General features: G+C 42.0%; 1 protein-coding gene across 2 annotated transcripts in view; it reads right to left on the reverse strand.

The window, feature by feature from the left end:
• The window catches only part of ttc7b (tetratricopeptide repeat domain 7B), a 303,169-nt gene that overhangs the window by 74,842 nt on the left and 200,979 nt on the right, over window positions 1-27,348 (reverse strand). For both annotated transcript variants that reach the window (XM_041214519.1, XM_041214518.1), the window contains 2 exons: window positions 23,649-23,789; window positions 12,969-13,171 (listed from right to left, as the gene is read on the reverse strand). In XM_041214519.1, coding sequence (XP_041070453.1) covers window positions 12,969-13,171; window positions 23,649-23,789 — 344 coding nt within the window. The remainder of the gene's footprint in view (window positions 1-12,968; window positions 13,172-23,648; window positions 23,790-27,348) is intronic.

Raw genomic sequence — 27,348 nt, forward strand, 5'->3', positions numbered from 1 at the left:
ATTTCTTGAATAAGAGCAGAGGAGTTCTTCTTGGTGTCCTGGCCAATTCTTATCCCTCAACACTAAAAAAAACAGATTATCTGGTCATTACCACAATCACAATTGATGCCCTGTAGCTGTACTGAATGGCAGCGAAGGCTCAAAGGGCTGAATGGCCTACTCCTGTTATTTGAGTTGTGAAAGGTGCTACATTAATGCAAGTCTTTATTTCTCTCATTCTGCCTGCTCCTGGTAAGTAGGCCTTGTGCAGTGAGCATCAGCAGAGCAAAGATGTTAGATTTGATGAAGCTTGCAGTTGGGAGGACTTGGCATAAAAAAAGCCTTCCTGGCTGTTAGCCTTAGGAAACAGGCGATGTGTTATTGCAGGCTGCCTGATGCCCTTGTGTCAGTAACTGTGGAACCAGCACAGTACTTAACTCAATATAAAAGCATCTTGTGTAGTCTTTGTTGGAGAACTTAGCAGCAAAAAAAAAACTTGCACTGCTAGGACAAAAAAGACTGGAAATCCACAGCAGGTTAGTCAGCATCTGACCAATAAATGACAGGTTAATGCTTCCAGTGTGGAACATTTCATCCAAACTGGAATGTAATTAAGCTAGGGTTGCCAAACCCCATTGGTCGTATTCCTGGAGGTTTCATCACCTGGCCTCCCACCTCCAATTGCCTCACCTGGTCAAGCAACCTCCCCTTCCTGTGCCCCCCATCTTCAATACAATTACAACTAATAAACGGAAGTCCAGGAGGTCATCAACTGGACCAAGAGGTCACACAAAGCTCTCCCCTCTCTCTCTCTCTCTCTCACACTCATTTCACTTGTGTAATTCCATAATTTCCTGCTTTGAGTTTAGATTACCTTATCTCTCTGACATCTCTCACCTCGCTGAGCAGAAAACACCCTCCCCTAAAATAAAGGAGTGGTTGTTCTGGGCCCAGCAGGCTGCTTGTGGGAGGTGTCTGAGTGGTTATTTGTGTCTGTGCATTATTGGCTCCTATCCTTCCTCAGCTGATTGGCAGTTTGACTTCACAGTCGAACACTTGCCAAAGACGCACCTTCTGCCCGCCTGCGGGTTTCTGAAAATCGGATTCTTTTGATTCAGAATCAGGCAATCAGCTCTGCAGTTTGTGACTGTGACGTTTCCACCATCCAGACCCACAGCAGGGTACTTCTTTCCCCCTTCCAGCCATAAATATCATTTTCGTGCTCAATTTTCCACATGCAATGTTAGACCAACATACAAAAGCAAATGAAAGTTACGGGTACAACGAAAACTAACAAGGAAGCTATTCAAGGACAGTTAAATGGAAATGAAGTAAAATTGAAGAAATAAAGTAGGAGCTTGCATTTATACAGCACCTTTCAACTCAGGATGCCTCAAAAGTACTTTACAGTCAATGAATAATTTTTGAAGTGCACTCGCTATTGGGATATAGGGAAATGCAACAGCCAATTTGTGTACAGCAAGTTTCCACAGACAGCCATGAGATAAATGGCCAAATGTTACTTTAGTGATGTTGGTTGAGGGATAAATGATGGTTCCAGGACACCAGGGAGAACTTCCCTGCTCTTTTTTTGATTTTTTTTTATCCAACAGAGAGAACAGATGGGGCCTTATTTTAATTTCTCATCTGAAATACAGCTCCTCCGAGAGTGCAGCACTGCCTCAAAACTGCACTAAGGTGTCAGATTAGATTAAGCATTCTGTTCTCTGTGATGAACCCACAAGGAAAACATCCCCTCAGCATCCACCCTGTCAAGTCACCTCAGGATATGTTTCAGTAAGATCACCTCTCATTATTTGAAACTCCAATGGGTATAGGCCCAACCTGCTGAACATTTTACTCATAAGATATAAGCCCTTCATACCAGGAATCAGTTGAGTAAAACTTCTCTGAACTGCTTCTAATGCAATTATACCCTTTCTTAAGTAAGGAGACCAAAACTGTACACAGTACTGCAAATGAGGTCTAACTAAGGCCCTGTACAGCCGCAGCAACATTTCTCTACTTTTATACTCGATTCCCCTTGCAGTAAAGGCCAATATTCCACTTGCTTTCTAATCACCTGCTGCTCTTGCATACCAACTTTTTGTGATTCATGTACCAGGACACCCAGATCCCTCTGTAATGTAGAGTTATGTAGTCTCTCTCCATTTAAATAATATACTGCTTTTCTATTCTTCCTGTCCAAGTGGACAAGTTTACATTTTCCCACATTATGCTCCATTTGCCAAACTTTTGCCCACTCACTTTAAATCCCTTTGTAGACGCTATCACCTCTTGACAACTTACTTTCCTACTATCTTTGTACCATCAGCAAATTTAGCAAATTTGGTCCCTTTATCCAAGTTATTGATAGAGATTGTAGCAATAATCCTTGTGGCACTTCACTAGTTAACAGCTTGCCAACCCAAAAATGACCAATTTATTCCTACTTAATGCTTCCTGTTAGCTAACCAATCCTCTACCAATGCTAATATGTTACCCACTACACCATGAGCTCTATTTCTTTTGTATCATGTACCAGATCTGAGAACATCCAGTGTTAGCTATGTAATCAATTAACTGACTAAGCATGATAAACTCTTCCAAGGGTGGCCTTTATAATTCCTCTTTTTAAATAGAACAGCAACTACTATCCACAGTTTAAAACAGCAATAGGACAGCCAGGATTTTTACAGTTTAAAACAGCGAAAGGAGAGCCGATATTTTCACAGTTTAAAACAGCGAGAGGAGAGCCGATATTTTCACAGTTTAAAACAGCGAAAGGAGAGCCGATATTTTCACAGTTTAAAACAGCGAAAGGAGAGCCGGGTGTTTTATAGTTTAAAACAGTGAGAGGACAGCCGGGATTTTTGCAGCTTAAAACAGCAAGAGGAGAGCTGGGAGTTTTACAGTTTAAAACAGTGAGAGGGGAGCCGGGATTTTCGCAGCTTAAAACAGCAAGAGGAGAGCTGGGAGTCTTACAGTTTAAAACAGCAAGAGGAGAGCCAGGATTTTCAGTTTAAAACAGCAAGGGGGTTGCCGAGATTTTCATAGTTTAAAACAGCGAGAGGAGAGCCGGGAGCACACGGAGAGTGGACGTGCGTGAGAAAGGCAGCAGTGGCAGAGAGCCTCTTCAATCTGGGCCAAAGTGTGACGTCACAGAAAAACAGGTAGGTAAATGGTGGGTATCTCTTCCCTGTCTCTTTTGATTGGCCAAGTGGTTTAAGTCAGGGGATGTTATTATAGCTGAAGAGTACAGTTAAGAAATTCACTGTAAAAATATTTAACATCCAAATTAATTAATTAAATAGAATAAAGATGGCTGGGCAAGCAATGTGTTGCAGCTGTAACACGTGGGCGCTGGTGCACGCTGGTGCGATCCACAGTGACCATATCTGCAGCAAGTGTTGGCTGCTCGAGGAACTTCAGCTCAGAGTTGATGAACTGGAGTCAGAGCTGCGGACACTGCAACACATCAGGGAGGGGGAGAGCTACCTGAACACTGTGTTTCAGGAGGCAGTCACACCCCTTAGGTTAATTACATCAAATTTGGTCCATGGTCAGGGACAAGAGGGTGTGGCTGCGAGTGAGGGAGGTATGGGGATCCAGAATTTAGCTTTGGAGGAGCCTCAGCCAATATCCTTGTCCAATAGGTACAAAGTTCTTGCTCCTGATGTGGACGAGGGCACAGACTACATGGAGGATGAGCAAACTGACCAGAGCACCATTCAAGTGGCGGGAGAAAAGAGAAATGTAGTAGTAATAGGGGATAGCATAGTTAGGGGAATACCTTTTGTTCTCTGCAACAGAAGCAGAGAGCCCCGAAGGCTGGGTTGCCTACCTTGTGCCAAGGTTAAGGACACCTGTATTGGGCTGGAGAGGAACTTGGAGTGAGAGGGGAAGGTTCCAGTTGTCGTGGTCCATGTCGGTACCAACGACATAGGTAGGACTAGGAAAGAGGTTCTGTTGAGGGACTATGAGTGGCTCGGGGCTAAATTAAAAAAGCAGAACCACAAAGGTAATAATCTCCGGATTACTACCTGAACCATGTGTAAATTGGCCAGGGTAAATAAGATTAGAGAGGTAAATGCGTGTCTCAAAGGCTGGTGTGGGAAAAATGGGTTCCGATTCATGGGGCACTGGCACCAGTGCTGGGGAAGGAGAGAGCTGTTCCGTTGGGATGGGCTTCATTTGAACCTTGCTGGGACCAATGTCCTGGAGAATTGTATAACTAGGATTGTAGATAGGACCTTAAACTAATTAGTGGAGTGGAGGGTTTAATTGAAGGGAAGTTTAGAATATCAAAAATAATCAAGAGAGCAGAGGTGCAGGGTAGTGAAGAGGCGATTGATAATCAAAATGTGACAGGAAGGGGCAGAAAATATAAGCAGCAGAAATTGGAACCAGAATGAGTAATAATGGTAAAAAGTCAAAGCTTGGTGCTCTTTGTCTGAATGCACACAGCATTTGTAAGAAGATAGATGAGCTAACAGCATAAATAGAAATAAATGGATATGACTTAATAGCTATTAGAGACGCGGTTGCAGGGTGACCAAGGCTGGGAACTCAATATTCAAGGGTATTCGACGTTCTGGGAAATAGGCAAAAAGGAAAAGGAGGTGGGGTAGCTTTGTTAATAAAGGAAGGTATCAGTGCAATGGTGAGTGGTGACACAGATGCAATAGATCGTGATGTGGAATCAGTTTGGGTGGAAATGAGGAATAGCAAAGGGAAGAAGTCATGGGAGGGAGTCGTCTATAGGCCCCTCCGAAGAGTTACCTCACTGCAGGACAAAGTATAAATTGTGAAATAATGGAGGCTTGTAAGAAGGGTGCTACAATTGTCTGGGGTCAGATTGGCAGGGGTAACATGGAAGACGAATTTATAGAGTGCATCAGGGATTGTTTCTCTGAGCAATAAGTTGCAGAACCTTCCTGGGAACAGGCTATTTTAGATCTAGTAATGTGTAATGAGGTAGGATTAATAAGAGATCTCGTAGTTAAAGATCCTCTAGGGGGGTTGCGATCATAACATTTCAAATTTAGTTTGAGGGCGAGCAACTTGGATCTCAAACCAGTGTCTTCAACTTAAATAAGGGCAATCACAGATGTGTGAACAAAGAGTTGTCTAAAGCGGGCTGGGAAAATAAACTAAGGGGAAGGTCAGTGGATGAGCAGTGGCAGGCATTTAAGTAGATATTTCATAAAGCTCAGCAAAAGTTTATCCCAGTCAAAAAGGAGGACTTGATGAGAAGGATGAACCACCCTTGGTTAACAAAGGTGGTCAAGGAGAGTATCCAATCAAAAACTAATGGTAGACCAGAGGATTGGGAATTTTTTTTTTAGGAACCTGCAGCAGATGGCTAAAAAACTAATAAAGAGGGAGAAAATTGATTATGAAAGTAAATTGGCAAGAAATAGAAAAACAAAGAGCAAGGTTTCTATGGGTATACAAAAAGAGTAGCTAAAGTGAGTGTGGGACCCTTGGAGGATAACAGGAACAGGGAAACGGCAGATAATTTAAATCAATATTTTGCATCGGTCTTCATGGTGAACACTATAAACATTCAAAAAACATCAGATAAGCAAGGAGTTAATGGAACGAAAGATCCTGTAACCGTCTCTGTCACGAGGGACAAAGTACTTGAGAAACTAATGGAACTAAAGGCAAACAAGTCACCAGGACCTGATGGCCTGCAAGGGTTTTAAAGGAAGTGGCTGCAGAGATAGTGGAGGCATTGGTCGAAATATTCCAGAAACTCACTAGATTCCGGGAGGGCCCCAGCAGATAGGAAAACCACTAATGTGACGCCCCTGTTCAAGAAGGGAGGGAGACAAAAAGCAGGAAACTATAGGCCAGTAAGGCTAACATCTGTCACTGGGAAAATGTTAGAGTCCATTACTAAGGAAGAAATAGCAGGACGTTTAGAAAAGCTTAACGCAATTAAACAGAGTAAATGGGCCTTTTTCAGGTTGCAAAGACATAGCTAGTGGAGTCCACAAGGTTCAGTCCTAGGACCTCAATTATTTACTACCTTTTTGAATGACTTGGAGGAGGGGGCAGAGTGTAATGTATCCAAATTTGCTGATGATACAAAAATAGGTAGGAGGGCATGTTGTGATGAGGACATAAGGAATCTGCAAGGGGATATAGACAGGTTGAGTGAGTGGGCAAAAGCTTGGCAGATGGAGTTTAATGTAGGAAAGCATGAGGTCATGCACTTTGGTAGGAAAAATCAAAAGGCAGACTATTATTTAAATGGAGAGAGACTCCAAAAAAGTGCAGCACAGAGGGCTGAAACACAAAAAGTTAGCATGCAGGTGTGGCAAATAATGAAGGTGGCAAATGGAATTTTGGCCTGTATTGCTAGGGGGTTGAAGTTAAAAAATAGGGAAGTCTTGTTACAACTGTACAGGGTGTTGGTGAGGCCGCACCTGGGGTACTGTGTACAGTTTTGATCCCTGTATTTAAGAAAGGATATACTGGCATTGGAGGCAGTTCAAAAGAGAACCACTAGGCCGATTCCTGGGATGAAGGGATTGACTTATCAAGAATGGCTAAACAGGTTGGGCCTTTATTCATTAGAGTTTAGAAGAATGAGGGGTGATCTTATTGAAATGTATAAGATTCTGGGGGTGCTTGACAGGATAGATATTGAGATAAAAACAAAAAACTGCAGATGCTGAAAATCCAAAACAAAAACAGAATTACCTGGAAAAACTCAGCAGGTCTGGCAGCATCGGCGGAGAAGAAAAGAGTTGACGTTTCGAGTTCTCATGACCCTTCAACAGAACTGATTTTTGAGAAGATGTTTCCACTAGTGAGGGAATCTCGAACAAGGGTACATGGTTACAGAATAAGGGGACACTCATTTAAAACTGAGATGCAAAGGAATTTAAAACAAAAACAAAAATACCTGGAAAAACTCAGCAGGTCTGGCAGCATCTGCGGAGAGGAGCACAGTTAACGTTTCAAGTCCGAATGACCCTTTCAACAGAACTAAGTAAAAATAGAAGAGAGGTGAAATATAAGCTGGTTTAAGGATGGGGGGGGGGAGGAAGAGGAGACAAGAAGAGCTGGATAGAGGGCCAGTGATAGGTGGAGATAACCAAAAGATGTCACAGACAAAAGGACAAAGAGGCGTTGAAAGTGGTGATATTATCTAAAGGAATGTGCTAATTAAGGGTAGAAAGCAGGATGAGCAAGGTACAGATAGCCCTAGTGGGGGGAAGGGATCGAAATAGGCTAAAAGGTGGAGATAAAACAATGGATGGAAATATACTTAAAATAATGGAAGTAGGTGGGAAAAGAAAAATCTATATAAATTATTGGAAAAAACAAAAAGGAGGGGGAAAATCGGAAAGGGGGTGGGGATGGAGGAGAGAGTTCATGATCTAAAATTGCTGAACTCAATATTCAGTCCGGAAGGCTGTAACATGCCTAGTCGGAAAATAAGGTGCTGTTCCTCCAGTTTGCGCTGAGCTTCACTGGAACATTGCAGCAAGCCAAGGACAGGTACGCGGGCATGAGAGCAGGGTGGAGTGTTGAAATGGCAAGCGACAGGGAGGTCTGGGTCATGCTTGCGGACAGACTGAAGGTGTTCTGCAAAGCGGTCACCCAGTCTGCGTTTGGTCTCTCCAATGTAGAGGAAACCACATTGGGAGCAATGAATGCAGTAGACTAAGTTGAGGAAAGTGCAAGTGAAATGCAAGTTGAAAGGAATGTTTGGGCCCTTGGATGGTGAAGAGAGGGGAAGTAAAAGGGCAGGTGTTGCACCTTCTGCGGTTGCATGGGAAGGTGCCGTGGGGAGGGGTTGAGGTGTAGGGGGTGATGGAGGAGTGGACCAGAGTGCCCCAGAGGGAACGATCCCTGCGGAATGCTGCCGGGAGGGGGTGAAGGGAAGATGTGTTTCGTGGTGGCATCATGCTGGAGTTGAAAGAAATGGCGGAGGATGATCCTTTGAATGCAGAGGCTGTTAGGGTGATAAGTGAAGACAAGGGGGACCCTATCATGGTTCTGGGAGGGAGAAGAAGGCGTGAGGGTGGATGCGCGGGAGATGGGCCGGACATGGTTGAGGGCCCTGTCAACCACCGTGGGTGGAAAACCTCTGTTAAGGAAGAAGGAGGACATGTCAGAGGAACTGTTTTTGAAAGTGATCATCAGAACAGATGCAACGGAGGCGAAGGAACTGAGAGAATGGGATGGAGTCCTTACAGGAAGCAGGGTGTGGGGAGCTGTAGTCGAGGTAGCTGTGGGAGTTGGTAGGCTTGTAATGAATATTGGTGGACAGTCTATTACCAGAAATTGAGACAGAGAGGTCAAGGAAGGGAAGGGAAGTGTCAGAGATGGACCATGTGAAAATGATGGAGGGGTTGAAATTGGAAGCAAAATTAATAAATTTCTCCAGGTCCAGACGAGAGCATGAAGCAGCACTGAAGTAATCATCGATGTACCAGGGAAAGAATTGTGGGAGGGGGCCGGAATAGGACTGGAACAAGGAATGTTCCACATACCCCATAAAGAGACAGGCATAGCTGGGGCCCATGCGGGTAAAGGAATTTCTTCTCTCAGAGGGTAGTGGATGTCTGGAATTCTCTACCTCAGAGAGTTGTGGAGGCTAGATCACTGAAAGTATTTATAGAGGAAGTAGATAGATTTTTGAAATATCGGGAGTTGAGGGCTATGAGGAGCTGGCATGAAAGAGGAATTGAAGCCTTGGGAAGATCAGCCACGATCTTGTTGAATGTCGGGGCAGGTTTGAGGGGCTGAATAGCCTACTCCTGCTCCTATTTCTTATGTTCTTATGTAAATATCATTCAGTTAATACTATCATGGAAGACACTGCAAGTGAAATGATTGTGCCTTCAGGTTGAATGCACCTTCAAGCCAACAAAACAAAAAGAGTCTGAAGGAATCTGAAAAAGAGTCATATGGACTCGAAACGTTAATTCTGTTTCTCTCTCCACAGGTGCTGCCAGAACTGCTGAGTTTTCCCAGCATTTTCTGTTTTTGTTTCAGATTTCCAGCATTGGCAGTATTTTGATTTTATATTGAAGAAACACTTATTTGAGGAGAAATTAGCTGAAGGTTCAGGTCCATTAAGAAATGAACAACATTTATTCTTGGCTGTTTTTTTGAAAAGGCTCCTCGTAAATTTCCAAACGTTGCAAGGATTGGCCCATTTTCTTCCCCTTTAAAACAGCAACAGACCTGACAACTAATTAAACTCAAACCATTCAAGTGAAACTCTCAAAGTAGGACTGGACAGAAACTTGCAACATTTGTTAGGCTATAGGGAAAGAATGCGGGGGAGTGGGACTAATTGGATAGCTTTTTCAAAGAGTCAACAGAAGATGATGGACCAAATAGCCTCCTTCTGCTCTCCAGGTTTCTACAAATATCAAAAGAGACGATTGTGTAAGCAGTAATTGCGCCTTTTGGGAGGGTGGAATTGATGGTTTATGACAATGAAGGGCTCACATTTCTTTCTTTTGATAATAAGCCAACAGTTACTGTATCTGATTTGTTCTTTATTTGATCTAAAGGTGAGTGACTCCAGCAAGTCTGTGTTTATTGCCCATCCTTAGTTACCATAGTTAATTTGTTTTAAAAAAACTGGGTTGCTTTCCAGGCCATTTCAGCAGGTAACAGAGTCAAGTATATATTGCATTTAAGGGGAAACTCAATGAATACATGGAGGAGAAAGGAATAGAATGATATACTGATTGGGTGAGATGAAGTAGGGGAGAAGAATTGTACACAACATTAACATTGACACTGAGCTGAATGACCTGTTCCTGCGGTGAAACTTCTGTGTAATATGAGAGACTAGAGTCACAGGTCAGATCACATCAATGCACTAGCTTGGTTTTCTTTTAACACAACAATTCTGTAGCTTCCATGGTCATTTTTCATTTTCTGAATCCAATTCTACATGCTATAGTTGGACTCGAACCGATAATTTCAGGGTTGCTAGCCCAGAACTGTAACCACTGCACAACTGTACACACTTATGAGCATCAGTCACTCCTTTGAGGTGACTTACCACTTCAGATTTTACAAACATCAGTAAAATATTACTGGAGAAGAATTATTGACAAAAATGAGAAACTATTAAGGATACCACCTACAAAACATAAATAACCTCCCATTAGGCCCACTTCAGATGAGGAACTGCTGTTGCAAAATTCTCTTTCCACGCCTTCTTAGACAGTTCTGTCTAAGGTAAATTATTCATGTTTTCTGCAGCTTTGCATGTCTTGGCTATTGAGCTAATTCAGTGGTAAAGCAGGTTAGAGCGTCACTGAGCTAGGAACTCATTGGAAACCGCTGATAATTTATGATTCAAGTGCATTTATTTCCAGTTTTCTTCCCCCTGCCCCCCCGAAAGGTTGACCCATGCTGGGTACAATTTCATGGACCTAGGTGGCCACTCCTCCTGTGCTGGCCAAGGTAATGGATGTCAGAATGCTACTCAACTGAGGGGTACATAACTTTAAAATGAGAGCTAGGCTGTTGAGTCCTGATGCCAGGAAGCACTTCATACAGAAGGTAATGGAAATCTGTAACTGTCTACCCCAGAAAAGTTGGAGGTTAATTGAGAATTTCAAAACTAAGATTGATAGATTCTTGTTAGGCAAGGGTATGAAGTCTTAGGGAATCAAGGCAGGTAGATGGAGGGCTGAATGGTCTCCTCTTACTTTGTTCCCACGTCACAGCCAAAGCTTGATCCTGTCCTCACTTGAAGGCATAGCATGTGTACTTTCCAGTAGGAGTGACTGGCAAGCATCAGGAAATGGATCCTAGACTTACCCCCAATTCAGCCCATTTAATTCTATAGAGCAACCACCACTGACATCCCAAATCCGATCAGCTAACTCAGCCCAACTAAGCATTGAAGCTGGGACTGTCCTGCAGCTCAGCAGCCCAGTGTTCATTAGTTTGATGCCTGAGATGAGAGGGATGTCCTACATGTGGAGATTGAGTAGAATGGGCCTACATACTCCAGAGTTTCAAACAATGAGAGGCGATCTCATCGAAACATATAAGACTCTTAGCGTGCTTCTTAGGGTAGAGAGGCTATTTCCCCTGGCCAGAGAGTCTAGAACATAGAACCAGGAGCAGGAGTAGGCAATTCAGCCCCCCAAGCCTGCCCCACTATTCATTACGATCATGGCTGATCTAATTTCGGCCTCAACTCCAATTTCCTGCCCTCTCCCCATAACCTTTCAACCCATTACAAATTAAAAATCTGTCTAGCTCCTCCTTAAATTTATCCAGCATCCCGGCATCCACTGCACTCTGAGGTAATGAATTCCACAGAGTCAGGACCCTTTGATAGCGTCATGATTTGGGATCGACAATGTAGGACTGAGATGACGTAGAATTTCTTCAAGCAAAAGGTTGTGAATCTTTGGAATTCTCTATCTCAGGGAGCTGTAAATGTTTAATCACTGAATATATTCAAGACTGAAATTGACAGGGTTTTTGGACTTTAAGGGATATGGGGATAGGTGGGAAAGTGAATTTAAGGCAGAAGATCAGCCATGGTCTTACTGAACAGCGGAACAGACTAGAGGGGTTGTATGGCTTGCTCTTGCTCCTATCTTTTTAAAAATCCATTCACGGTGTTTAGGTGTTGGATTTACTATCCACCTCGAATTGCCCTTGAGGTGGTGGTGGTGAGTTACCTTCCAGAGCTGTTGCAGTCCATGTGGTTCAAGTACATCCACAGTCCTTTTAAGGAGGGAGTTCCAGGATTTTGACCCCATGACAGTAAAGGAGCAGTGATATATTTCAAAGTCAGGATGGTGCATGGCATGGAGGGTGAGTTTCCATACATGTTACCTATATCCTTCTAGGTGGTACATGTTGCGAGTTTGGAAGATGCTGTCAAAGTAGCTTTGGTGATTTGTTATAGTACTCCTATTTCTTATGGTCTTACTGGGACATTCACTCACTAAACCAAAACTAAGTGACCAGTAGGTTATTTAGCCAAAAGTTATTCCATCAATGCCATGGCAGATTAGATAGGGAACAGGGAATCCAGATGACATGATCCTGGAATGCAAACTACACCAGTTCAAGCTGCACCTAGAAAATAAATTCTTCACACAAAGGGCTGTAAGAACATGGAATGTCAGTTCCGGATCACAGATTCAAAGGGAAAGATTTCTTAACCAAATGTTTTTGCATTATCCAAAACAAGTCTCTGTAACTCAAGGATATTTGGTGTTTAACTCATGAATCTCACAATTGTTCTCTTTATAAAAATAATTTTGCAATAGTGCCCAAGACAATGAAGAGACTATCAAACAATGATGATTATCAGATATCACACAGCCTTTTATAATTAAATCAGTGACTCTGACTTATCCTTGAATCCTCATGGTTGGATACAATTGAATGGCTTGCTAGGTGACTTCAGAAGACAGTTAATAGTCAACAATGTTGATGTGGGACTAGAGTCACATGCAGGCCAGGCCAAGCAAGGACAGCTGGTTTCCTTCCCTAAAAGACATTCGGAAACTAGTTTTTCTTTTACAGCAATCCGATAGCTTTGTAGTCACTTTTGTTGATACAAGATTTTATTTCCAGATTTTAAAACAGAATTCAAATTCCCAGGGCGGGGATAATTGTATCAGGCATGCAGGTGCAATTTAGTCTCCTTTTTAAAATATATACACTATCCTTATGTTATATTTCCATTATAAATCGTGCGCAGATTTATATTGGTGATTGCAAATTTATAATGGTGATTGCCTATGTACATGTCACAATGTAATTACATCTTCCTACCATTGGTGGTGCTGCAGACATAATGATGTTTCCGTTATAAAAGCGCACATAATGATGGACATATCAACAGGGATGCTGGTGATGCTACTAATGATGCAAATAATTATGGATGGAAATAGCATTACAGCACTTAAACCATCAATACAAAAACATCAGTTTAGAAACACAGCCACAAAGAATTCACTTACCAGTCTTTGCATTGTCTTGACGTGAGTGGGACTGATAGACAGAGCCTCTTCATACCAGCGCTTGGCTTCATCAATATTCCCTCGGAGCTCTGCAACTTGGCCACGCATGAACAACACATTGTGTGATGTGGGGAAAAGGTTAGCTGCCTCCTGGATGCATGCTGTGGCCTCAGTAGGTTTTCCCATTCCAATGTATACTTCAGCTGGAAGATAAATTAAAATGAAGCTTAATAACACTGCACATTCTCAACTTTCTCCATTGATGGTCCTGAACTAATGAGGAATACAGCTCCAAAGCAACCGGCTCACACCCCACCCCACCCCTTCCCCGCCATTTTTCATGTGCAAGTCTAGCAAGTATGAGTGAGAAGAATGAGAGGCGATCTCATTAAAACATAGAATGTTCTGAAGGGGCTTGACCGGGTAAATCCTAACAGGTTGTTTCCCCTGGCTGGAGAATCTATAACATGGGGGCACATTCTCAGGATTGGGGGTCACTCTTTTATGACTGAAGTGAGGATTGACAAACAAATGTCTGGCTCATCTTCATGCAGCTGATTATTAAGGAGGGGTCAATATCAACCAAATAATACTTTATACGCTTCAGTGGGGTTGCCTCTTAATCTTCCATCTTAAACCTTCCTCATAACTCATCCCCTCATTCCTCATCCCCTCTTTTCTGCAGTTTTTCCAGTGCTGCTTTTAAAGTATGGTGACCACTGCATATAGGACTCTGACTGAATTAATAGGAGATTTTGGCACTCCCCTGGGGTAGCTAATACGCCACTGCTCTAGTTTTGCAACCTAATACGCTATCTGCGTTTTTTTTAAACGTTCAAAATATTTATCAACTTCACTTCAAGTAAATCAACCATGGTTTCATTGGAACAATTTAGAGTGTAAGGGGTTAAAATCTGTGGCTAACTAGCTGACCTTCACTCAACAGATTATTGAAGTAGAGTCAACACTTTCTATCAACAAATTAAACAGTACTATGTTTGGTAGGTAATGTAATCCAGCAATATTGCTAACATTACAACCTGCGCATTGTGTTTGTCTTAAAGGGAGAGTGCTGTTATTTCAGGAGTGAATTTCAGCAGCTTTGTTCTGAAGGAGTTCATTTTCACTTCTCATCATTCTGATGTTACATACAATTTTTTGTTTGGCAATGTGAATCATTGCACCATGATGCACGAGACAACTTACGTTTATAAAGAACCTTTAATGTTACAAAATATCCTAAAGCTTTTTACAGGTAAAGAAAGAACTTGTATTTTTATAGTGCCTTTCATGACCTGAGGACATCAAAAAGCACCTTAATGAATCTTGAGGTTCTGTAACATAGAAAACGAGGCAGCCAAGTCCCACAAACAGCAATGAATAAAGCAGCAGATGCTGAGCAGGAAATGGACAGGTCAGGGAGTTTATCAAAGGTTTAGGATTTAAGGAATGAAGGGAGCCAGCAAGGCAAGGCAGTTCAGGTAGAGCTTCAAGGTGTAGAGGCATGATGGTTGAAGCTCAGCCATTAATAATACAGAAGGGTCCAAGAAGTCAAAAGTAGAACGAACTGAAAGAGCTGAGTGTATGAGTTAGAGTGCAGAGCTAGTCAAGACTGCACAGATAGAGTGAAGAGAAGTTAAAACAAGAATTTTGAAATTGACAGGCCGAAAGCAACCTACAGAATGAGAGCAGCTTTGAGTTGCGGGGGCACAGAAGTAAACTGCAAGCTGGAGAGGCGATAAGTGGGCGGGTTGGTGAGTGGGAGGGACAGGAGCGCGAGGGTCAGTGGTGAATGGGGGGTGGTGGGTAAGGGGGGGGGGGGGGGGGGGGGGGGGGGAGGGGGGGGGGTGGTTGGGGAGCATGAGAGGCTGCTCCAAATTGGCACTGTTCAGGTCGTATGACCCTACGTCACTTCTGGCGCGAAACAACATTAATGAGAATCCATAACGCTAAACATGAATACTGGCCTCATTAAAAACACATAGCTAAATTAAAACAATTTAAAACAAGCAACTTGAAGTGAGGACTGACTGCATTACTGCAGTTCCTACTGGGCACAGGCAAACTTGTTCATTTCACTCAGTGGGGCTAAAAGGGTTTTGGGAAATGTGGAAATATAGGGTAAGCGAGGCTCCTCTGAGGTTAGAGTTAAGGTACACAGTGGAGAGAACTTTAAGCTGCAGCTACCCTCTGTTATAGCTCAATCTTTAGCATTGACACTCAGTGGCAAAATAGGAAAGGGTTTCCCAAATCTTTGTGCCACAATGCTTTACTTTTGAGTAGCACAGAATAAAAGGTCAAGAACAATGCCAGTAAATTTACAGAAATAATGCTGCTCTTGCAAAGATCCCTATCATGGTCAATCATAAATGCACCACTCAGTTTAGCACAAAACTACAGACACCAAGAAGGCGTCAAGCATGGTTCTCCGCACTATACTGAGTTAGGCGATCCCAGCTAGGTGGTCATAGAGTTACGATAATTGGCTGCAGTGGGCCCGGGTTAAAGAATGATTTAGATTCAGAAAGATTGGGGCTCCTGCTCCTGATCAATAAGTAGAGACTCCAGTTGAAAATTGGACATGCATGTGGATTTTAGCTGTCATGCCTATGACAGGAATCGTTTAGAATCACACACGTAGAATAGAATGAAGGAGTAGAGGGCTGCCACTAGCTGCGGAATCATGCCCATATGCAACACTGTAGAGCCAAACACTGGAATCGTAGCTCATCTTGCAAAACTGTAGGCCCCATCGGTGGGATCACAGTCCACCCTGTAAAACCATAGACCCCCAGATGTGGGACTATAGTCCAGCCTGCATAACTGCAGCCTCAAGCAGTGGAATCACAGCACACCCGGTAAAATCACAGGCTTCACCTGTGCAATTATTGTCCACCCTGTAAAAGATCAGTTCTTGGCTGTGAAATTATAGTCCACACTGCAAAAGAATCAGCCTCTAGCAGTGGTATCATAGTCCAGCCTGAAAGACATTACACCAGGGTATTATACGAGTTATACCAGGAAAGAACAAAAAAAGGAAACTCTTTTCATCTGTTATTTTGTACTGCACATCAGTGAATTGGAAATGTTGATGCAGTTTGATGTTCTGTGAATTGACATTCTAGTCACTCGGAACATCTTCCAGCCAGGCTCATGATTAAATACTTTCCAGTCGCATTACTCTGCTTTTTCTGTTCCATTTAAATCAGCTTCATTTTGATTCACGTGTGTTTTCTGGGGAGATTAGATTTAATGATGACAACTTCAGGCACAAATAAAATCACCATCCTTGAAAGATACACTGTCTTAGAAAGGCTCTTTTTAAGGTTGAATTTTTTTTCTTTGGTTTTGGCTGATGGGAACAGGTGTCATGCCTTTGGGTTCTATTCAAGGAGCATTAGGATCTTGACTCTGAGTGAGAAGGCTGAGGGTTCAAGTCCCACTCCAGAGATTTGAGCACAAAAATCTAGGCTGACATTCCCTATGCAGATCTGAAGGAATGCTGCACTGTCAGAGGCACCACCTTTCAGATTAGACATTAAACCGAGCCCTCCATATACCTTCTTCAGTTGGATGCAAAAGATCCCATGGTACTACTTTAAAGAAGTTTAGTGGCGTTCTTCCCAATGTCCTGGTCAATATTTATCGCTCAATCAACATCACTCAAACAGATTATTGGGTCACTTTTTCACGAAACTATCATATTTTTCATAATATTATTGTGGAGTATTGTAAAGTAGGCTTATGTTTGTGTGTGTGTGGATGGTTCTGTCTGTGTGTGGCTGATTTAATTTAAATTAGAGACAATTAGGCTGGAAGGTTTAACTTATCAAAAGAGTTAGATGTAAAAAGAGTATTTGAAAAGCTAATGAGTGAACTAGGGTAAAGTCAGTAAATAGGGTGTGAATGAAATTTGCATTTTTAGGTAAGGGGAAGAGTTGTTCGATTTTCAAAGAAACATAATAAGGTTTTCCGACTGGCAAGATAAGCATGGCAAGATTTTTAAGTAACAAAAACAGAATTACCTGGAAAAACTCAGCAGGTCCGGCAGCATCAGCAGAGAAGAAGAGTCAACGTTTCGAGTCCTCATTTTTAAGTAGATTTTTTCTAAAAGTGCTGACCATAAGGACAACATAAAAGGTTTTTTATATTATGGGAAAAGTAAATCCCAAAGACATTGGGGAACACTAGGATTTACAAATCAAAGAAGGAGATATATATTTAAAGAAGGATGGAAGGCTATGTGTGGGTGGCCGTGTAAGATCTAAAAGGTACAGTGTGAAACAGACTTGGGGAGAAAGCCTCTAGCCACTTTGCAGAAGTCTGCAGTTCCAGTAACCAACCTTGTGTTAAAAGCCATTGGAATTCCACTGTTGAGTGGGTGCTTGTGGTAACCTTGCCGAATTGCCTATATAACTTTAAAATCTATTTTGGGCCATTGCCTTAAAAAGGGTGTGCAGTTGGGTGTCAAGTAAATTAGGAATTTTAGGATTTGTTATAACATTAAGTAACAGTATAACGGTAATCTTATGCATGTGGTTTTCTTCTTTTCTTCTGTTAATAAATGTTTTAATTTAATTTTTAAAATCTCTAAATGCATTAGTGGACTCATTACTTTTAAATTTAGTCCACAAACTTTGCAATTAATACAAATTGCAAAACCATTGTCATAGCATGGCCAAGTTTCCCTTGTGGATTTGGTCAGCCTGGCAAATACCACCTGCCGTATCATAGCAATTTATCTTTACGGGACGTTGCTGCGTGCAAATTGGCTGCGCTTCCTACATCACAACAATGACTACACTTTAAAAGAGGCCTTCATTGGTTGTGAAGTGTTTTGGGGTAGTCTGAGCTTATGATTAGCAGTGTATAAATACAAGTCTTTCTTTCTTTGCCAGTAGATATACTGGCCTGTGTGCTCCTAGGGTAGGCAAAAAGAATCTATCACTCAATACTTGTGATTCACCTAACTTTCAATGTGATAGGAACCGATGTGGGAAGCAGTGGAATTCGAGAATAGCTCTAACAGTTTTAATTGTTGAATAAGTCTATAGTAGTGTGAGTTCCCCTGATGAAGAAGGCCCCACATTATGATGCTAAGATGGTGGGACTCCCATTGCAGCAGAGGTAGGGATGCGCTGCTGTATTAGGGAGGGGAATAAAAATCACTATGCACAGTAACATGAAGCTAGCTCAGCAAACTTATCAGTCATCCTCAATGCCATTAAAGAAACAATAAGCAGCAGAAATAAAAACATGAAAATGTTGGAAATATTCAGCAGGTCAGGTGGTGCCTGTGGAGAGAAAAATGGAGTTCACATTTCAGGTTGATAACCAAGTTCTGACAAAACATCATCCATTTTGTGTTCTTTTCAGAGCTCCATCTGCATTATTTTGATTTTGTAAAGGAGATGAACTACTCTGACAGAGAACGGAGAACATAACGTATTACTAAAATATCAGTGTGTGAAGTGCTTTTCTAGCGAAATGTATATCTGAACATGTTGCTTTCAAATGTGTTGGCTATCCTCAGTGTTTGGGCTGAGTTAGTTGATCTCTCTGAGGGGGGAGAGGTGTCGATAGAGGCACCATATTGGAAATCAGGGCTCACTATATTAACTCCTACTCCAACTTGTTGTTTCCATGGGTCTCAAAGATGTGGAACTCATTATTTCTCTCAGTCTTGTCTTCACCCTACAATCCATTTTAAGCCAAGTTTGGCATTATGTAATTGCAAACTATTAGTGAAATCAACAGGGCCAGAAAAGTCCATTATGGTCCACCTGCCTAGTCCCACTGCCTAGGAAGTACCATATCCCATGACAGCCATCATACCCATCTATCAAATCTATCATCAGATATTTGAATTTGATAGTACTTTGGCAGTTCTTTCCATACAATCATTATATAAGTAAAACTGTTAAACCTAAACTGCCTGTTCACCCTCCACCTTGAGGTTGCGCGTTCATGATCTGGTTTCTATCCTGAACCAACAGCAAAACTACCATGGCCAAAGCCATGGTAACATCTTGGATACTCCCCCTCAATCTCTGTTCCCTTAGATACAAAAGACCAGCCCATCCTCTCCCACTGCCTCTCCTTCATGCTCTTTGATAGTTCCATCCAAGTTGAATGCAGTCCTTGTATCTTCTGTTGTGCCCCAGGCCCTATTCATCTTTTCCTTTGATCTATTAACTGTAAGTTGCCCTTGTGAGCATCCCCGATTTTAATTGCTCCACCAATGGTGGCTGTACAGTCAGCTACTTGTGCACTAAGCTCTGGAAATCCCTCCTTAAACTTCTCTGCATCTCTATCTCTCTCCCCTCCTTTAAGATGTTCCTTAATGCTGGCCTAATATCCCCTTACGTGGCTGATTTTGTTCAATTATGATCCTCAGAAGCACCTTGGGGTGTTTTACTAAAGGTGCTATTATAAATACACCATGTTGTTGCTGTCCCTTGGCAACACCATCTGCAAATACTTTCCATTTATATGCTGATGCTCAGCTTACACATCTACTCGTCATCCCACGGCTGTCATAGCACTACCTGCCTGATTTCAAGTCCTGTATGAGCTATAATAAACTTCAGCTCAAAACTTGCAAGAGTGAAGCCATCCTGTTTGGCTGATACTAAAGCACTCTCTAAGGCTGCTCAATCAGCCTGAATATAATGTAATTGGGTGGGGTAGGAGATGGAATTGGATGGAGTATTCTGGCAAGCACAAGAGGTCAGAATTGGAGGAGCGCTGAGATCTCGGCAGGCTGTAGGAGATTACACATAGGGAGGGGGCGAGGCCACCAAGGGATCTGGAAACACTGTTGGCTTATTTCCCAGTAAAATACTTCACTTCTAGATTTATTCAGTATTTCAAGTGCAGAATTATGACTCACTGAAATAAGCATGCACAATGGGGCTGAAGAAAGTATTTTTGGTTAATATTTATATGTTTGTTAATGAATACGTCATCTTAATACAGTCACATATACAGGAAAATAAAATCTTGGTGAGCTGGGAGCTGCCAGAGTTTCACAGACATCATCTGCATGAACACGGATCAGAAGGTGTTTACTTCCTCCATATGTTCAAGCTGATTATTTAACTTTCTCAGTGCTGTATGTCTTTTGGCAACACAATTATTCCATTCAACAATTTATTTAGTCCTGTCTCTTGAAGGTCCCTTGCACCTTCCCAGAGTAAGGAAGTGAGCTGGAGATGAGCTGTCCACTGCTACAACCATTCTAAAAAGTCTAACAGCCCTGGGTGACTAACCCTACTACTGGAAATGGCTTTCGCTTTACAGTGGGCATTGAGATCGGAAACTCACAGTACACCAGGCTATTCTGACTTTTGTGGAGTTGAACAGTATGCAGTTCTCCCCCTTGTTACTGAAATAAAAATCTTCAAATGACCACAATCTTTTGGAAAAAAAAGGGAGACAGTGGCGTAGTGGTTATGTCGTTGGACTAGTAAACTAGAGACCCAGGCTAATGTTCTGGGGACATGGGTTCAAATCCCACCATGACAGCTGGTAGAATTTGAATTCAGTTAATAAATCTGACTAGTTTCAGTAATGGTGACCATGAAACTATCATTGATTGTTGTAAAAACCCACGTGGTTGACTAATGTCTTTTGGGGAAGGAAATCTGCCATCCTTACCTGGTCTGGCCTACATGTGACTGCAGACCCACAGCAACTTAGGTCAGTTCAAGGGCAATTTGGGATGGTCTTGTCAACGACACCACATCCCATGAAAAAATATAGAAAAAACATTCCAGATATCCACTATTTTGTTTGTAAAGAAGTGCTTCACTCCTAAATGATTTAGCTCTAATTTTAAGATTGTGCCCTCCTGTTCTGAATTTCTCACAAAAGCTTCTTCATAGCTGCTTTGTGTCTACCCTATTGATCTCGTTTATCATTTTAAATCTTACTTTCAATGAAGTGTGGTGCTGAAAACACTCAGTTAAATATTAGATTCTGCCCTTCCAAACAAGTGTGTTTGAGCTATACAACTCTGGGGTAAAATACTGTTTGTTGTAAAACTGGGATTATTTTGAAGTGATGAATTAAGGGTATCACACAAGAAGTGTACTCTACAACATTAAGGAACAAATACTGGTTTATAACATACCAAAATGCAGCCAAAGCTAAAGCAGTCAATAAATTACTTTTGAGGTGTAGTCACTGTCATTTTCTAGGCAAATGTAGCAGCCAATTTGCACTCTACACAGTCTCATAAACAACAATGAAACAAATATCTACAAGAACGAAACACTGCAGATGCTGGAAATCTGAAACAAAAACAGCAAATGCTAGAGACAATCAACAGATCTGCAGAGTGAGAAAAAGAGTTAACATTTCAGATCGGTAACCTTTCGTGAGAACTGGAAATGCCAAGCATGATCAATCTGTTTTGGTGTTGTTGGCTGAGAGATAAACGTTAGTCAGGAGAGTGTAAGTGGAATTTTTCCACCCCCCCATGAGCAAACAGATAGAGCCTCCGTCTAGTATCTCATTTGAAAGACAGCACCACCTCTGACAATGCAGCATTTCCTCAGTATCAGCCAAGCCACCTTGGGCAGTAAAGTCAACTGACTGAAATTCTCCTTTCTGCTGACAGTTTTCGGAACAGGCAATCAAACTCGGCATCACAAGCTGTATGCCAACATTTTGTCTATGTATTTGGTACCAATTATGCAACTCCAACTTAAGAATCCGAAGAACAAACACTGATTTTTGGAACAAAAATAAATAACTTCTGTCATATTTTTAGAACAACAAATCTGGAATGCTGAAACCTGTAATTATCAAAATATAAATCCACCAACCATTCTTAAGGGCTCTCTCCTGCAGAAGCTGCCTTTTATTTAGTCTGTTTTATATTTATTTCTTTGGTTTGAACTGATGCTCCATTTAATGCCAATAGCTAAAACAGACCAGCACAACATATTCTCCAGCACACCATGTAACCCTCCTCTCCTTATCAAACACACTATATGGAAATAAATACACAATCATGGAATTGAATTCTCTCCAATACCTTTCAAAGTGTGATGCTTTCCAGATGTCCACCTATACTGCACTCATTTGGATCCTTTCAATTTGGTTTTGCACAGCACCACACAGCCCTAAATAAAGTCAGAAATGACATTCTCTGTGACTGTGGCACATTATCCCCATCTTTTCCTCTCTGTGGCCTCAATTAAACTACACCCATCTGCTTTCCAGCTGGGTGGGACTGTCCTCACTTGATTCCACTCTTAACTATCCAGTCATCTCCAGAGCATCTGAAGAAGTGGCTTCTCTTCCCAACCCTCCAGTCACCCTGGGAACCCTTTTGCACAAGGATCTATCCTTGGACCCCCCCACTACCTCTGCATCTACCTATTGCCTCTGGCAACATTATTCACAGCTTCAACCTATATGCTGATGGCACCCAGCCCCATCATTCTGGACACTTCCCCTTCCCTCTGTGCTATGCAACATCCAGTCTTCAATGAGTTGCAATTTATTTCAGATAAACACTGAGAAAACCAAAGCTATTGTATTCAATTCCTGCCACAAACGCCACTTGGCACCAATTCCGTTACTCTTCTGTTTCTATCACAGGCTGAACCAGAATGCAATCTCAGTGTCTTATGTGAACCTCAGCTGAACTTCTCACTCCACACAAAAACTGCCTAACTCTACTTCTGTAACGCAGCCCACATCCATCCCTGCCTCACCCCCTACTAAATCTTCATTCATGTTTCTGTGGCCTTCAGACATCTATGCTTGCCTGACTGGCCTTCCAACCTTGAAGTTCATTAACTTCAAGCTTTCAGCCTCCTATTTCTCCCATTATTAACTTCCTTTAGTAAACTTCTCTGCCTCTCCACCTCTCTCTTCTTTAGCACTCTCCTTAAAATCTACCTCTTTGACTAAAGTTTTGGTCTGCCCACCTAATCTTTTGTTTGGCTCGGTGTCTGTTTTTCAATGCCTTGTGAAGCAACTTGTGAGGTTTTTCACTAGAACATAAGAAATAGGAACAGGAGCAGACAATATGGCCCATCAAGCCTGCTCCATCATTCAATATGATCATGGCTGATCTTGGGCTTCAACTCCATTTCCCCCCCACTAACCCTCAATCCCAATATTCCTTGATTCCCGAGGCATCAAAAATCTGATCTATCCCAGTCTTAAACGTATTCAATGATGGAGCATCCTAACCCTCTGGGGTAGAGAATTCTAAAGATTCACAACCCTTCGAGTGAAGCAATTTCTCATCTCAGTCCTAAATGATTGGCCCCTTATCCTGAAACTGTGCTCCAGTGTTTTAGATTCCCTTACTTGTGCAACTTTAAAGGCATAATATAAATGCAAGTTTAGGTTATTGTCCAATGTGTGATCTAAAGCTTGTCAATGTCAAACCTCATACTATCGAATTTACCACGAGACACACCAGCAATGCTGGAGAATTTTGCAGAAAATTCTGACATATTTTAAAAGCCATGTGTGTGTTGGGAATTAAAACAGAAAATGCTGGAAAACTCAGCAGATTTCCAGCATCTGCTGTATTTTGCTTCTACTCCTGTGCTGGGAGTGTTACTTTGCATCTTTTTAACCTCACTTGCACTCCACAGCTGAATACAAAATGGAAATAAAAAAAGGAGTGGTGCAGAATCACCATATGTTAACCTGCATGCAGCCAGATCTGGGCCAGGGTCATCCAGGGGTGCATCGGCCCCTGCTTCGGCATACTGCTCTGCAAGGATGAGGCCACCTCTGACAGTGCCTGCTCCACTCTCGAGGCTGCGATTGATGTGGCGTGCACTGAACCTGCAGGGATGCAAGAAAGACGGACATCATGAACAGTGAATATCAGGCCAAAGTTTCATAAGGACTCAAAACAGACGCACTAACGAGACGGAACAGTACTTCACATCATCAGACTCAACAACCACTCACTGAAGCAGCTCTTCACCTGCCAATCTCACCTATCCTTTGTGATGTATCGGGGGTTAAGGTGCATGAAAATCTGTCTCTTTGGATCAAGCTTTCAGTCACCTGTCTTAATATCTCGTTATGTGGCTCATTGATAAATTCTGTCCGATAACGCTTCTGAACAGCTTCGGGGTGTTTCATGATGTTAAAGGTGTTATACAAATGCAGATTGTTGTTGGTTAATTAGGATTTTTTTTCCAGGTTTGTATTTCAGCTGCAATTGCACCGAGCAATAAACCAAAAGGTTTTAGAACTGTATTTTTATTAGCTGTCTGGAGACTTCTTATTAAATTATATTAATAGGATGTATAACAACAAATAAATTATGAATGGAAATAAGCAAAATGCAGTTTTTGCAACTGAGTGCAACTAAAACTGAACACGTCGCCATTTACTACTTCTCTAACAGGATGAGATTAATCGATGGTTCCTGATGGCATCAAACCTACTCAAGATTTGTTTTCAGCTAAAGCTTTTGATAGGATCACAGTGAAAGTAAACTGCAGTTGAGCCCAACAATATGCTGGCTTAACCTGATTTATTTTTGGCTAATTTATCATTTGGTTAATGGTCCAGTGGAGATGCTGCCTACGTTGCCTCTGAATATATTCTGTTCAGTATGCAGTTTTACTGCCAGTGTGTGTATCTTCATTTAGACTGATGCAAACGGTTGGTGGACAGTTCTGTTATCTCCACACCTCTCCCTAGGCCAGGAACCCGAGTGATTTTTCTTTTAAAATATTGGTAAAGTTTAAAGCTTTCCCATGTTGGATTGCCTTTAAGTTAGGACTTTACCAGCAGCACAAGCGTTATACTGTTTACACTCATACTGCTTCATACCGTGTGAAATTAACTCCTTGAGGTGATTTTATATCCAAACCCAAATCTAAAAATCACTCAAAGCTGACATTAGCCTGTAAACTGGCTGCATTTTGTAAGATGGTCATTCCCCCTGTGTACAGAATATGTCTGCACTTGGATACGTAGTCTTCCTACCCTCCTACAGGGGTCACTGATGTAGTGACTAGGCCAGTGGAAGAGTGTGAATAATAATTCTTGTAGCACTATTTGTTATTTACTCCTCAGTGATGCCCTGCTGGAGAATAGACATGTTGCCAGCCCATCAGCTCAATCCCTCAGTGCGCATTCATAAGGCATGTAGAGGACTTAAACAGGGTTAAAATTCCAAAAGAAAACTGAGTATCTTGTGGCCAGGAAATATGGCACGTTTACAATCAAAGAAAAAACATCACAAAAGTTATAGGCAAATAATTCTAAATACTTTTAAGGAGGGAGCCACAGCCAGTATATGTTCAGGTGGGCTTCACCTTGACTCTTAGGATATTATGTAGAAGCCGAAATATAACCCCTTGGGGTAGACCTTGATTTTGTATGATAGTGTAAAATAGCTGAGAGAGACAGCAGCCCATTTTATATCTCTCCCAATCTTTAGAGTCAGTTGAAATTAAAATGGGGTGAGACTGAGCTGCTGACTCATTACCACCCGTTTTACGATACCACACAAGGGTTGGAATTACCCCACTTGGGTCTACCCTAATGAGCCAACTTTGACCAGCTGCTTTGCTGACGGAGTTGCCTGGTTGAGAAGTACCCAATTGCTATCATTTGTAGGATCCTTGCCTTTTTGTTGGTCAATTCCACAATGGGATCGTCTCAGTCTGGCAGGGTTGGAGTTTAATAAAAATGTTTCAATTCTAACCATTAACCTTCCTCTTTCAGATGTTGGTTGCTCTGCTTCGTTTTCCAGCATTGGCTGCTTTTGGTTTATAGTTCTTTCGCTGTTCAATAAGATTTGAAACTTACAGGTTTAGCATTAACACTTTGTTTTTAGTTGCTACTACTTTTAAGTCTCAACGTAAAAGTGAGGTCTGCCTTAAAACCCCTAAAAGAGCGGAGTTTAAAAATCGATCAGAAGCTATGCAATAAAAACAGGGAACATCTTATGTTAAATATTGTGAAGAAAAAATATTTTAAATGATTGATGTAATTTCTATGACTTAATAGATTCACATTAAAATAGTTACATTATGGATTTGATATGTCTTGTGTATCTAGTACTCCAATTGACCAAGTTGTTCTGGTTATACTGTCCTACTTGCCTGGATTAACATTTCAATCAATAAAACATTTAACTGCACTAATGTATTCTATTGATCGAGATCTGAATCTTACAGAGATATGACTCATGCAAAATAAATAGACTTTAGAGTCAGACAGGCACAGAGAGACAAACAAAGCGGCTGTGTGCAGATCAGCAGCAGCCCAGCAATGCTAAACAACCGCACAACATCAGCCTCCTAGCACATGCGGGGTGGGGGAGGGAAGGGGGAAAAGAGAGGGAGGGCAGACTGCGTCGCAGCATGAGACAGGCAACAGGAGCTGTACTTAATAGATTGAAACCAATATTGCTGGCCGAGTGCATTCAGGTCTCATGATATTACAGGACCTGAGGAGACAGAGCACGGGATGGGGACAAACAGCCGCAGCCTTGGCTTGTAGCACTAGAACACGCTACTGCTGATGGAGAGTCAGCGTTCACATTCGAAAGTGGATGATAACGTGACTGAGTTGAACCAGTAGGGCTGTAAATGAACTCTTACTTACTAACTGAAATAAGGGAGAAAAAACCATGAAAGTAAGCGTCTGGAGGATTGCCTTCAAACAACAAATCAAACCAGCAATTAAAATCTCATTAAAACCTCTTGCAAGTAGATTTGTGATTATTTTCAATACTTTTCAAGTGTTGTTGACCCATTCTTGTGTGTACGTTCAACCTCTGAGTAATGATGAGATTCAGGGAAGGAATGGAGTGGATGACAGCCACATTAGGACAATGCAATGCCAGGTTTATGTAAGGATGAATCTCCATCTCTACTGATAGTACTGAATGGTGCTATCCAATGCCTCGCCCAAATGACCTTTCTCCATGCCTAGTGAAGATCAGCAGGTTGTTTCACTGTGGGGAGAATCAGTTTAATCTGACACCCACACACTTTTTTTTTTAAACAGTAAAGAGACCAGCAACCCAGGGCTGCACTGGCTAATTGCAGCACGTCCCCTGCTCCCTGGGCTGAGGTCAGCTTCACACGCACCGAGGGATTGAACCTGGGACATTCCTGGTCTGCATAACTCAACACTACAGTTGATGCACTTTGCAACTTTGAGAAGTTCTGGGATTGAAATCCTTGCCTACTGTTGCAAAAATGCGCATTAGGAAAGCATGTATGCACCTGCTAACAAGCATTGTTCATTAATGTGGCTAGGTCACTTTCTCTAAACTGAAGATAAGACAGGGCATTTGAAAGGCTTTTCAAAATAAACTGGTGTGCTGTAGCTGTGTTATGGGTCCACGCTATTTATTTAAATGCAAAGC

The sequence above is a fragment of the Carcharodon carcharias genome, chromosome 20 (genome assembly GCF_017639515.1).
Source record: "Carcharodon carcharias isolate sCarCar2 chromosome 20, sCarCar2.pri, whole genome shotgun sequence".
NCBI classification, from domain to species: domain Eukaryota; kingdom Metazoa; phylum Chordata; class Chondrichthyes; order Lamniformes; family Lamnidae; genus Carcharodon; species Carcharodon carcharias.